General features: G+C 48.6%; 1 protein-coding gene across 4 annotated transcripts in view; it reads right to left on the reverse strand.

The window, feature by feature from the left end:
• The window catches only part of LOC134517686 (uncharacterized), a 33299-nt gene extending 20095 nt beyond the window's left edge, over positions 1-13204 (reverse strand). Inside the window, exons 1-2 of one of the 4 annotated variants that reach the window (XM_063339466.1) lie at positions 12849-13204; positions 1515-2368 (exon numbers count right to left, since the gene is read on the reverse strand). In XM_063339466.1, the coding sequence (XP_063195536.1) occupies positions 1515-2368; positions 12849-12897 (903 nt within the window). In that variant the 5' untranslated portion in view covers positions 12898-13204. Of the gene's footprint in view, positions 1-1514; positions 2369-12594; positions 12740-12848 lie in introns of those variants that run through there. The other 3 variants (XM_063339467.1, XM_063339469.1, XM_063339468.1) reach the window with 3 other exon arrangements.
• Positions 13205-14067: the final 863 nt, after the last annotated feature.

Below are 14067 nucleotides of genomic sequence, written 5' to 3' on the forward strand. Positions count from 1 at the left end.
AGCACTCAGCCAGTGAGGATATTAAAAAGGAGGGGAGATAAGCCATCAAGAGCTTCATTTCCTCTTCAGCTTCTTTCTAATTTATTCTCTTGTTTATTTAAATGTTCTCATTTGGGAAACTGAGGCTCCATTTCACAAAGGATTTAAAGGAATTTCATGGGCAGCCAGAGCTGTCAGACACGACCAAGCTGGCTGCAAACCCTCTGGAGCGCAACAGAGAATTTAGGTAACTTTTTATAAAGTGTCCTTGTATTCAAACTCTCCTGCTCCATTCCTTTTTTGAACTCCCTGCCAAAAGGCCAGGTTGCTGTCTGTTTGGGAATCATGCAAAATAGACATCTCTCTTCTGCCGTGTGTGAGAGAGCTCTGGCGAGGAAGGGGTTGCTGTGTTGGACTGTGTGGTGCTTGTGCTGCCTCGATATGCAATGTTTACAAAGATGGGCCATCTCTGACCTTCCTCGCTGCTCGGGAGGGTTTGATGTGCTGGAGAGGAAGGCCATCGCCTGATGGCTCAGGGCCTGGGCAGAAAGGTCATGGTGAAATTACCTACACAGCACTTGTCACTTGGCTTCCTCCCACCCATCTCCCGTTCCAATTCATCACTATTACCACAATGAATGCCCCAAAAAGAAATCTGATATTTCTTTGATATTTTTGCTGTGTCTGTGTGACCCTCTTCATCTAGCCCCCACCACCACCCTTTCCTTTTGCTCGTGGGGCTTTTTGGTCCGTCTCTCTATCAAGAATCAGCTCCCCAGTTAGATCTTTCTGTCACTGGTTCATGGAGGCCACTGCAGCGGGCAGGCAAGGCAGCGATCGGCAGTGTGGGGCTTCAGGCAAAGCACTGGGATGAGCGCTTGCCAGCATCCACTATGGGAGAAGGTGCACAGAAGGGCTTTTTATTCTCCTGTCAGTCGGACAGTGTACCCAGCAAGGGGGAAAGTGTAGGACAAGCTGCTGAAAATATTATTTACATCGCAGCTGTGCTAGAAGGTTAAAATGGGATCTCCATGCCCAGCCCAGCAAAGATTCGAATTTGTGCATTAGTTCCCTGCTCACTCATTATTTGAGAGAGCTGGTTCAAGAGGACAGGACAGGCCTGGACAGGAATGAGCTGCCCCTTAGACAAGTTCTTTCCAAACTTCAGTGCCCCAACAGCAGTCCAGCTGTTCCCAGGAACAGGAATAACCTGACCTTGAAAAAGAAACTATGCTCTGATCCCCATCCCATGTATCAGAGGAAGATGACTAACTTCATAATCTTCATTTTAAGACCAGAATCAAGTCCATCCTCTAGTCTAGGGCTTTTTGAAACATCAGATCTCCATAAGCCATTAGTCATCCTTACCCCACTCTTAAAAATCAATTGTCAAGATCTCTTGCTTACAACAGTTTCAGGGGAGATTTTCTAACTCACTCAGATGTGCCCTAGTTTGTGACAGATGATAGGACTTGAACTCTGACTGAGGTATTTGGACAGGCCTAGCTATTAGATTCACTTTAGGTGTTTCTTACCTCACTCAGTCTACAGCATTCATCCATGTATTCATCCAGACTGTCACTTGTGGGGTACTTCTTCAGCTGATGACCATGGATCTGAAGGTCTTGCATGCTGCCAAAATTCTCCGGGAAATTGTCAGTAATTGTCTTTGGCTCTTCTGTGGGAGGTGGGGTGGGAAGAGTGTTTTCCCTGGGAACGTCTGTCTCTGGGGTAGGTTCCTTTTCCAGAGATTGCCTTTCGCTTTGGTCAAAATGTTCACCATGACTTTCTTCCTGAGGGACGCTGAAGTCTTCTAAGGAAGCTGTAGGACCCTGCACAGCGTCTGCCTCCTGACTGTAGTACTCAGCTTGCTTTTCACTCTCTGGATCTTGGTGGCTGACATTTCTGGCACGCTCTTTACATGTTCTCATTATCAGATGGTCAATTTCTGGAGAAGAAGAGGTGCTAAGCACGCCCGAGTCACAAAATGAGTCTCTGCTGGGAAGCACAAAGCTCTTCTCTGAACCTGTCGGCGTTGATGGAGAATTAGCCCCACTTGGCAATTCAACCCCTGAGTCCTCGGATTCAAATTTGGAGAATCTGTGAAGTCGGCACTTGGATTCAAAGGTGCTGAGGTCAGGCAGGGTGGCTACATAGTCTGTGCTTGCTGGGGCATCTGCATAGTCCGGATCTGCCAGTGCAGCTGCGGCATTGGGATTTCCCTGACAGTCCGGTGGGAGGCTGGTGCCGGGGAGATGGGACTCTTCTGTGCAGGCTGTGTCAGCTGGAGCCTCTGGGATTAACCCTGGGTTTTGAATTCCTTCATTGCTCAGTATCTTCATATGTGTTAGCACGACTTTGTCCTCAGCACGTGGGCTCTTCTTACCTGCTTAAAAGAGAACAAGCAGAAGGTCACAGGAGGCTACGAAACTCAGTGTATGGTGCATCCCCTGAGGGATGTGAAATGTAAAACTGTCTATAGTAAGGTGGTAGAGGAGGGAAGCCCTAATTTGTTTTTCTTGAGCTATGTGAAGCTTTCTTGTATGCTTTGCTGCCACAGAAGTGTTGTGTTTCATAGCCCCAGAGTCCTTCAGGGGAGTCATAAATGCACACTGAGTTCTGATTTAGCAGACAGAAAACAACACATATAGCCAGATAACTTCTTAGTGATCACCTGCATATAGACACAGAGAAGTACATGTTCTTTCAGCATGATAGACACTAATTTAAGGCTAAAATATTTCCTCTGATTAAATGTATTCCAAACCAGCGGAAAAAAGGGTAAAATGAAATCTCTTTCCATAGGCTTAAGTGAATTTTGGGCTGCAACAAGCAATTCGCAAACTGTTTGGTGTTCTCTGCAGTATTCTCTGTGCACATACAGGTGACAAAAAGCAAGTACTGATAGGAGAAGCAAACAAGACACTGTAGATCTTTTCCGCTCCCTGTATGGTTTTAGCTATGAAGCAATTTCTTCAAATGAACTCTTCTTTGTGAAGAGAAAGGAGATGGGGGCAGCTTTGTTCATGAGCTTTTTGCACATCGACAAAGAAGACTTGTTTTCACATCACAATTATTTCACACAGTAATGTGGTAGAACAGTCTCTGGATGAAAGGCTGATCTACAGGAGTTGAAGATCTGCCCCTAGGTTTTCTTACTGTTTTTCTGAATCAAGTATTTCACAGCGGCAGACTTCTGCTTCTGATATGAAAGAGGGTGAAAGCTCTGCATCCACCCATTAGCAAACTGTAAATCTCAGCTCCAAATCCATCTGTTTGTGGATTTGGGACCAGGAATTGTTGCAGTGCAAAACTTCAGTTTCTCTGGTATCTCTTCCCTTATTAGTGCCTGACCCAGAACACCTCAGAGGGCTACAATGCATACACTTTTCAGGATATCTAACTTCCTACTTCATTTCCTTTCATTTCCCTCTCCTAGTTCCTTTGTTTTTGCCTGACATCAAACCAGCAGCTGCTTTACAAGCTTGCTCAGGGTAGGGTAATTATCCCTAAGTAGGCAGGGAAGCCTGGGACCCCCCCGCTAGCAGTAGAGTGGGGAGAGCTCCGCTGTGCAGCCCTCCTTCACGGTAACCCAGAAAACTCCCTGTTTCAGAAATAACCTGTTTTCCAGCCTTCCCTCCTCCAGCTTGCTTTCCGCAACGTCCACAGACAAGGGAGACTTTTACTCATTAAGGCCAAGCTAGCTATTAAATGAATCATTTTCTCTTTTATTTAAATTCCTTCTGTTTGATCTTGAGAATTTCTCTTGACCTTGAGAAAGCACTGAAACATGCCCTTTACTGTCCATAGGCAGACAGAGATTTAATATTTTACACTGGAGTTTCAAAAGGACTGTCAGTGATAAATAATCCCATATGGTGGGCTTTTTATGTCACTTGGGCACGTAGTGCTTATAGTCCCTTATAGAAGACCTTGTTTATCATATAGAGAATTGCAACGGCCTCCTTTGGTCTCTCCACTATGAAGAGCCACATTTGGGGCAGTCAGTGCCAGTCTGCAGTGCAATACCAGTACATTGCTGTGGTGGGGAACAAGAGAAAGACATTACCCATGGAAATATCACAGGAAAGCTCATGAGGAGTTGCCTGTGCTGGGCTGGGTAACAGCCCTCCCACTCTTGGGATGAGCATGATGGACCCTGAACTGAGGACCAGGAATAGGGTCTATCCTCTTGGAAGGAGGAGGTGGAGCTGAGACATTACTGGTTTGGAGTGAAGAGGATCGACCTGCTCAGCTGCAAACACCTCTTGGCAGCAAGAGGCAAAGTGTTCTATCTGCATGAAAAACAGAAGGCGTACAGGCTCTTCTGATGGCATCACCACCCCAGATGGCACAACAAAACCACTGAGAGTCAGAGAGCAATAGCATTGCTGCACTTTCTTTTTAAGAACAAATCATACAGCCGTCACTCTTACCAGGAATTACTATATGCAATGGTAGTCCCTTCCCACAGACTCTGATTGCCTTCACTTATTAATCATGCCATGTTTTCCTTTGATTGGAGATTCTCTCTCTCTTTCAATCTGCCCCTTTTTTTCTTGCTTAACCGGTTTCACCCTGGCCTACACAAATATTTCTTTGTCTGAAATCAGGAAGCAGCATATTAAAATGAGGTCTTGCTGCTTACAGAAGATGTCAGATGCTTTAATTCATATCTTTTATAAATACAAAAGCTACAATGTGTACCAGAAGGCTTGGCTGGAGTAGAAAAAATAAAAAATGAGATTAAATCTCTGAGCCTCTGCGTGAGGGTCCCCTTGATGCCAACAACCGCAGTGCTGAGAAAGGTCTGTGCTCTGGACAACACAGTCCTTTGCTCTCCCCATCCTGTGGTCACTAGCAACATCGCATGGTTTCACAACAATTTCTTGTTTATCTGTCCTAGGCTGCAAACCATTGATCTCGGCACTGGCAGGTCCTAGTAACCACAGTGTTTGAGCATTTCTGATTTATCCTCCCAGCCCCTTGTGATGATGCAAAATGTTATCATCCCCTACCACAAGTCCAGAACAGATGCAAAGGATGGCAGGATTTTGCAACACACTTAGGCACCTCATCCTCACGCGTTCAATGACACTTTCCCATGGTCAATGAGGTCATCTGTGCTACAGCAGAGATCTCCCATGATTAAGGCAGTGACCTGAAACTCAAGTTTTTCTTGCTGCACCTCACTGAGGGAACAGTCTCTTCTTCCTCTCTGTGAACCGGGTTATGGAATCTAAACCACAGGGCTTCCAACAAGCATATTGTTTCTGCTACAGATCTTGAAAGAGGCATACAAAAACGCTCAGCTCTTCCAAGCGTATTGCTAGCAAACACCAGAATGGTGCAATTAAAGCTCATCTGTGTAATTACCAAAAAGAAAAAAAAAGTTATCCAGACCCTCAGCTGCTATAAATTAGCTCATTACCAGGGCCCCTAACAGAATTTTGTTAGCTAATTCTGGCTGAGGACTTGGCCTGCGAGTGCTCAGTACAACAGTACCAGGGGCCCAGAGCAAAGCGGGGAAGACGGCGGCCTGCCTGGCCCTGGAGGGAGCGTGCTGCAGGGGTCTGGTTACAGTGCTGCACGCAGGCTTCTGACGGGAGGTGTGAAGAGCTCCAGAGAGCTGAACGGCGGCATGAAGGTTGGTAAGATGTATTTACTTGTGCTGGAAGCCAGCCAGGTTTGACACTGCTGCTCCTGGGAAATCAGCCAAGAGGGTTTTTTTGTTATTGTTGGGTTTTGTGTCCTTTCCCCTGGACTGATTTTCCACACCCCTTCTGGGGTGGGGGTGAGGTATGGGCAGATGCTGCTTTCAGGCAGCTGGCTGGGACACTGGTATGGCAGCAGGGGAGGAACTGGAGTTGTGTGTCTACGCTTAGGAAGCGGTATAGCTTCCCGCAGCATCTTCGGCAACACATGTCCAGGTCAAACATTGTCTTGGGTTGAATTGTGCTACTTGGCTAGTAGCCTTCTCAAAGGGTTATATGGCTCTGTAACCACACTAGAGATAAACAGGGTTCCCTGGGTTGTAATAGAAGCTGTAACTGAGGGTGACTGATTATGTGTAACCTCGTGCGAGTTGCTGGACTTCCTGTGCCTGTACAGTTGGAGAATAAGACTGCTTCCCATCTCATAGGGAGGCGATAACAGTGAACTAGCTGATATCTGAAGGTAATTAGTAGGAAGTGAAAGGAATTGATGTGTCCCAGCTAAGTCTCTAGAACTTTGCTTTACTTCGTTTCCTTTCCAAATTGCTTTGTAGGATACTTGTCTGTTGGCGGTTAGCAAAACCTAGCTGAGAAACTTAAATCCTTCAAAGGTGGATACGCTCTCATCAGCTGCTGTCCTAAGGCTTTCCTTTCCTTGGAGTTTTAAGTCCAAGTGTATTTTTCCTGTTGCACAATAACTAGGAGCTGCCAGTGCACAGCCTAGTGTGTTAATATAGAGATTTCTGACCTGAGGAAGGAGAGAGAATATCTAAATATGAAATTGCTTTTAAGCAGTTTCTTTGAGAGTTGCATTGAGACGCACTCAAACAGCCCAGGCAAAACTCCTACGTGTTCCCAGTCCCTGCCCAGGCCCAATTCCTGCAAAAGCTCCCACCTTTCTAGTAAACCAGGCTGAAGTCTGTATTCAAATCCCTATACTCCAAAGCATTGAAATCCAGGTCCAGTTTTTTCTTTTTTGCCTCTATGCCCGTGGCTCAAAGCTGTGTTCCACTGGCAATTCCTTCGGTGCAAGCCCTGTTAAGCTCTGCTGCGTCCCTGAGAGGGGTCTTTGGCCTCTGATGCACTGACTCAAGTATCATAGCACATGGTCTTCTGATACATCTGTCTGATGGAAGTACTGGTGGTGGGAATAGGCCAGGCTCGAAGCAGGATGAGTGCCCTGTGCTGCTTTCCTCCCTCTGGTCTGTGCCTACCTGTCTTCTCAAAATGTTCATGCTGATTTGTAGGCTGCTTGGCATGGGGGAGACTCACTGTTAAACAGGTGTGCAATGACTGGCACAACTGGAGCCAAGGCTTTGCTTGTCTCCGTCTGCCGTTGTGTTACAAAGGGTAGCAGCATTAGAGCCATGGCAGCCCTCTTCTTGTCCCCAAAGCCGCTGCAAGGTTCGTGTGCACAGCAAACCCACCTATGGTGGGTGGTGCTGGCAGGGTTATGTAGGGTGGCAGTCTTGGAGAGAGGCATAAGGTGAGCCATCCAGAGATGCTCAGAGTGCCTGTTCCCCTCCCCGTTCCCATCTACCGCAAGACATGCAACACCCTCTAGATTTAAGCCCATAAGGCCAGTACTTTCCAACTGTAGTGTGCCACAGGAACAGAGCACCAGAAATAAAGGGCATCACCAATGACTTGGATTGCTGAAGTAGCAGGGATTTTGCACAGCTGCCCTGCAAAGGAAGACCTAAGTCAAACCCCATCATTCCTACCACTACGATTATCCCTAAGCACAGGGGCCAGATGTACATGGAAGACCCAGAAGTGGTTTTTCAGCATCCCACAGAGCAGCCGCACAGCCTGCCCAGTCAATCCTCTCCAGCTGTGCCAAGGATTAAATCCTCTGCCATGCAGGACAGGTTCTGTGATGGGGCTGTGGCCTCCAAGTACAGACTAAGAGATGATCATCAGCTTTTGAAGAATCATCAGGCAGCAGGAACTAGTGAGCTGAAGTCAAACTCATGACCTAGAAATGAAAGGCTGCCTCTCCTATTCAGTCCTTGCATTCCCTCATTTTCCTTCCTTCCTTTACAAAAAGTCTCCCTTTAGTCCTCTTGCTGCGAACACTGCTGGCAGTACAGCTCAGGTGGTATTTCCCTTTCACTGTGAAGAGGGGATTTTTTTTCTCACCAATGATGAGGTCTTGATTTCCCAGCATTTAAGAGAAAAGGGGTCACTTCCTTTCTGAAACAATAGGCATTTTTTGCTGCTGACTCTTCCCCTATATGTGCTGAGGGGTGGAGCTGGGTGGTGGGGCTGTACTGGCACCTCTTTCTCAGCACTAGCCCACCAGCTGGCCCCCACCCAGAGCCGCAGGAGCTGGGTTACCTTCCTAGCTGGGCAATGGCTGTTCCTTGCACAGCCCTGCGGGCACAGGGAGCCATTACATGGACTGGACCACAATATTTAGAACTGGATTACTCTTACGCTGCCAAAAAACCCAAAAGAAAACAACCCACAAACAAACAACCCCTACCCCAAAAAAACCCAGCAACCACTACAAATTGACCCTCTGGGAGGGAAATCTATCTCCACATAGATTTGCTATGGACTTCCATGTGCTGAGGATCTCCCTGCTTCCTTGTGCTTCGCAGGCCTGTTGAAGACCTGATGCCAGTCCTGGCGATGGCAGGGGTGCTGCTTGGCACCAGGTTCCTGCAGACAATCTGCCTTCCCAATGCCTTTCAAGCAAAACTAGTCTGTGAGCATGCTGCTGTACTGTGGGGTGCCCAATCTGAGCAAGGGCTTCTCCTAAACAACTAGGACACTCATGAGCCTAGGAATTTCTAAGGGGAGCTAATGGAAAGGTCTTGTGTCTTCAGTGCATCAGTTACAACCTCTATCTACAACAGCAGAAACTTGTGAAGGCTTGAAAATCACTGTCATAGAAATGTTGGTTTGGTGCTTTGTTTTTTTGTTTGTTTTTTAACTGGAACTGTGTCGTAGTTTAACCCCAGGTAGCAATTAGGACCATGCATCCACTCACTCCTTCCCCGCTGCTCTCCCACCCCCCACCCCCCCCCAGGTAGGTTAGAGAAAAAAAGGAGGGGGGAAAAAAACCTCTGTTTGAGATAAAGACAGTTTAATAGCACAGTAACGGAAGAGAAAATAATAATAATAATGGTAAAAGAATATACAAAATAAATGCTCTCACCACCCAGTGATCAATTGCCCAGCCTCTCCCGAGCAGCGATCGCAGATCCCTGCCCCCTGGCTAACCCCCATGTATATACTGAGCATGACATCTGTGGTATGGAATATTCCTTTAGTCAGCTTGTCCTGTTTATGTTCTCTCTCAGCTTCTATGCGAAGCTGGAAAAAGTCCTTGACTTAATTCAAATGTTACTCAGTGACAACTAACACAGTATGTGTTATCAACACTATTCTCATACTAAATCCAAAACACAGCAGCTACTGGGAAGAAAATTAACTCTATCCCAGCTGAAACCAGGACAAATTGTGACTGAAAAATTCATGTTTGCAGAGGAACACACTCCCGTGTGGTAACTGAGTATTTGCATGATAGACCCAATCCTCAAAACTTCAATTTATCCATCTGGGGAACTGAAATGCATGTGGATTTCATGAGAGTATAGATACAATTTGATTTGCTTGAAATTTTGAAGCACGAAGTTCTTGGATCGTTTGGCTCCAAGATGCTCTCCAGTCTCACTGATAGTTGTGTGAAGTTCCTCCAGATGATAGTTCGGTAATACAATGTGACCAAAAATGTTATGGATCATCCATAGTTGCAGCTGGTAATGATAAATCCATATAAAATAGATGCTGAGAGAAAGATAACAGGGTTCAAGGACTCTGACTGAAGAGGCATTCATTGCTTTAATACGTATGTTTCAGAAGAGGAGGAGATAATTATAGCTCTTTTCAGGCAGTTGAGGCGGAATGAGAGGGAGATTGATTGTTTACTGATGGATATAGTTGGGTGAACTAAAGAGGAAATGGATTTCCAAGTAGAGAGGCCACTTGACATTTTTACAGCTTGCTTCTATTCATTCCAAGTGACCTGTGAAGTTTTTGAAACAGGGGGACAGGTCTGATTGATGAGTGACCTCTGGCAGAAAGTCCCCCTGCACAGCAGGTCCCCCACAGGCCACCTGGTTCATTGGAGTTACTTGTGTAGGCTGGCCGTCACCAGTTTTTAGACCAACACCTGACCTTGCGCAGAGCACCAGCTAAAGAGCCTCTCCCACTCATTACTGCATTTACCCTGCAACTTACTTCTTAGGATATATAGCCCAGTGGGAAAACCAGGACAAGGATAATTTTGATGTAAAAGGATCTGTGCCCAAGTGCTCCCTACTCTTGAAAAGTAACCACTCCTGGGATGGGGGGAGGCTCAAGGTCCCATAGTCACCTATGGTGCTTGTTTGTGAGACTTTGTCAGGGAGATGACAACTCTCACTAAAGACCTGCAAATCCTTCTCCTTGGATATTCACGTGTGCTGCTTCAGGAGAAAGCTTCAAAACATTCAATAAAGGAAATGGTGTTTTCATAAGCAGCCCTGTGTAATAGCAAAAGATTATTTGGCACACAGCTCGCTAGTGTATCTGAGCAGAAAATGAAAACAATGGAAACAAATATACCACACCTTGGCGAAAACTGTCTAATTTGGGAGATCTTTCCTTGCCCATCTGATTTGCAGGCTACCTCATATTACAAGGGAGTATTCCACCAGAAAGGAACTAGGAGATGGGAGGCCCTCTGCAAGGATGGAACTTGCCCCCCAGGGATGACAAGTATGTAGTAATTCAGGTTTTATTGCCTATAACAAGCTTGGATAAACAACTGTTCAATTGCCCCACAGACTAAAGCCATTAAGACCCCAGTGCTTCAACTGAAGCCAAAGGAGCTCATGAGTTGTATCAGAAAGGTCACTGTTAACCCATTCTTCATGTGCAGTCATTTCTGTCCCTAGGCAAGACCCCAGAGAGCTGCTTCTGCTCAAATAAGGTAGTGGTGGGCAGGTGGAACCATACTTTTTGGTATGTCTGAAATATTTTATGGTTGCAGTACAAGCAGTGACAATTTTTGGTTTGTTACTCTTGCTGGGGCCACACAAGGACCTTGGCGAGATAAAGAGGAGGAGGTGATGATGCAGGGCTCTGTAGCTGCAGTAAACTGAACTTGCTGATACAAGAGATCCTGCCCCTCAAGGACAGGGGGAAGATCCAGCCTATATGCCTATTATTGCTCTGCCACTCTTAATAAAAAAAAAAAAAAAAAAAAAAATCAGTTTATATTCTCTATCTTAAGCTGCATTTGGAGATGTAACTTTAAAGTCCCTGCCACAAAGCTTGTAAGAAACAGCATATTCTTGACTCTTTCTGAGTAGAGATGGGGTCCAAACCAGGACACAAATAATATCTGGTGCCTCTTTTCCAGGCAGGGTGACTAAGGAGTGCTGTCCCTGTTTCTTATTTGGAGATATCCTAGCTGAATCTCTTTTTGATTCCTCAGTCCTTTGTGTGATAAGTCTGTTCCCTCACCAAAGCTTCTGCCTGCCCCTATTCAATACTGCAGTGTCTGGGTGATGAGTGACACTTCCATGTGGAAGAGCAAGCTTCCTTTCCCCTCCTAACCCCGCTGTCAGGCTTGCACTATATAGTTTGGGGGAAACAAGTTCATGGCCAAATTACCTCCAGGGAAAAAACAGAGCGGTTTCCACCATACAGTAAAATGGTATCTCTTCAAACACTCTCCACTTGTGGTCATGCTGGAGCGCTCTCACAGCATCACTACTCTAGAGCTCTTTGTGTCACTGGGTAAATATGCAGTCTCCAGACCAAACTCATGCAAAGCGACGTGCTTCAGCAGCCCTTGCTAGTGCAGTGCCCAGCAGTGACCTGCTCTGGCACCTCAGAGAGGCTCCAGCTCCCGCTGAGCTCTGAGACACTCACTGCTGGGAAGCGCAATCCCAGCAGTGAATGCCTGGGCAGATGCCCACAAACATGGCACCTCTGGTGACTCCACAGGAGCTGCTAGCACTGCAGCCGTCCAAGGAAGTAGGAATTCAGCATACAGATGGGAAGTTAGGACCCCAGGAGGCATAACCACTCCAACCCAGTGTTTTGCAATATCTTTACCATTCTGCTGTTGCACAGCACCCTATGCTTGAGACTCTGGCAAACCCTGTCTGTCACCACCTCCACGCCAAGCAAACCAACTGAGTGCAGTGATGTTAATGGGACAGAAACTGCAAATCTCATTTACAGCTGGCACAAGCCAAGCTGAAGGGTAAACGGGGATGCTGAGGGGATTCTGCTACCTGGGGCTTGTGATCTCACAGCCTGCAGCGCTGGCTAAGGAGTAAAGCATACGAGAGCCCTTGTGCCCGAAAAAGGCAGTTTGAGACCACATCATTTGTTTTGACAACAGACGTAAAAAGTTACAAGTGATCTGCTCCAGGACCACAGCTGCCTTCCCTGCCTGGGTCACCTCATCTGCGCAGAGCAGGAGGGAGCAAACACAACCGCTCAAACTCGGGACAATGACTCCCCGTTGGATGGGGATGTGCCAGCCTAGAAAGCGATCCGATATCCATCGCCAGCGCAGCGACAGGCTGAGTGAGCGCAGACCCCATCCGTCCCCGCTTAGCGCAAAACCCCAGCGATACCAGTGGGACCTGTGGGCGCAGCCGCTCAGCTCCTAATTCCCCCCTCTTCCCCCTTCTGCTCTATCCCGGGCAGCTCCCCCTCCTTCAGCCACAGCCCGCTCGGAGTCGCCGCGCTCCCTCCTCTCCGGCTGCCCTCTCCCCAGCTCACAGACACAAAATAAACCCGTTGTAAGAGGAAAGCAAAGCGGTTCCTAAAGCGCCATCCTTCCCCGCGGCAGGAGCTGAAGCGAGGAGGGGGCTTATTGCAGCCTTACCTGCCTGGGGGCAGAGGCAGCCGGCGAGCAGGGAGCGCAGCATGGGGCCGGCGCGGCGCGGCGCGGTGCGGTGCGGTGCGGGCAGCCCGTCCGGCGGGGCCCGGGAGCGGGGCGGGCCGGACTGGTCTCGCCCTAAGTACCGTCTGCGCGGCCGCCGAGGGGAAGGAAGGGGGTGGCGGAGGAGCGGGCTCGGGGAGGTGTGCCGACAGCCCTCGGCTGGCCCCCGGGCAACCCCGGGGGGGCGGCGGACTCACCTCTCCTCCAGGGCGCTGCCAGGGTGAAGCTCCGGTGCCAGCTGAACATCCCGGCAGCAGCCGCCCTCAGGGGCGGGCGGGGGACGGGGGTGCCATCGCTGCCAGCCCTCCCCGGGCTGCTGCGTGTCCCCCGGCGGGCGAGCGGGTCCCGGGCTAGGGCATGGTGGGCAGCGAGCGGGCAGCAGGCAGGCAGCGCGGGCAGGAGGCAGCGCTGCCGGCGCGGAGGCTGCGGAGCGGCGAGCGGGCGCCTGGCCAGCAGTGACTTATAAAGGGAGCAGCCCAGAGGAATGCATCTCCTTTGGCTGATAAGCCGAGATGACTGGAGGGGTTTGAACTACCTTTGCAACCCCCGGAGGAGGGGGCGGGGGGGAGAAAAAAGGGACGGGAGAGAAGAAAAAGAAAAATGTTTCAGCACTTGCATAATGTCAATAAACAACCCCCCTCTCAAGTGGCAGGAAAGGAAAGGCTGGAATGTTTTGGGTGGGGAGGAGAGAGAGTAGAGTGGGTTTAGGTGGTTTTTTTCTTTTTTTTTTTTCCCTTTCTTTTTCTGTTTAAATTGTATGTTATGTGTTCGTAATACAAAACTCTGCCTTGGTTGTAGCTGGGGCTGCAGGCTATGGGTAAGAGGGGTGAGGGGGAAGTGTCAGGACTGTCCCAAATGCCAGCTCCCGTGGGCACGTTTGTGGTGCCACCCCACTGGAGTGAACTCCAAACATGCAGGCCGGGCATGAAGAGCTCTGGCGTGCCCTGGGCATGGCTGCGCTCACCAGAGTGCTGCCTTGGGAAACGCATGGGAAATTACTCCTAGGCTGGGTTTAAGCAATACAAGCTCCCTACAACCAACAGCCCCGTGACCTATACGGGGTCTCTGCTTGCTAAGGGAGCGCCAGTCCCTGCATTACTTTTCCACCTAGGCTTCTGCTGTCTTGAGCACTGTCAGGAGAAAATGTGCTGCTACACCGGTTAAACCGGCCTAATTCTGTGGACTTCAGCTGTCCACAGAAACAGCGGCCCTGAGGAGACTACAGAGAGCAGTGGGTGCTGCAGCCCTGCTACAAGTGCCATGAGAAAGCCAGGCAGGAGGGGAGCTGTCAGGGGAGATCCAGTCCAGCTGACCCCTCACTCTGCTCCCCCAGGTGCCGCTTCTCCGGCGTCTCTGCAACAAACACCATGGGCCAGATATCAACTGAAGTGAATTGACTTTTTGCTGTAGCAGTCA

Source organism: Chroicocephalus ridibundus, chromosome 6 (genome assembly GCF_963924245.1).
Source record: "Chroicocephalus ridibundus chromosome 6, bChrRid1.1, whole genome shotgun sequence".
NCBI classification, from domain to species: Eukaryota; Metazoa; Chordata; class Aves; order Charadriiformes; family Laridae; genus Chroicocephalus; species Chroicocephalus ridibundus.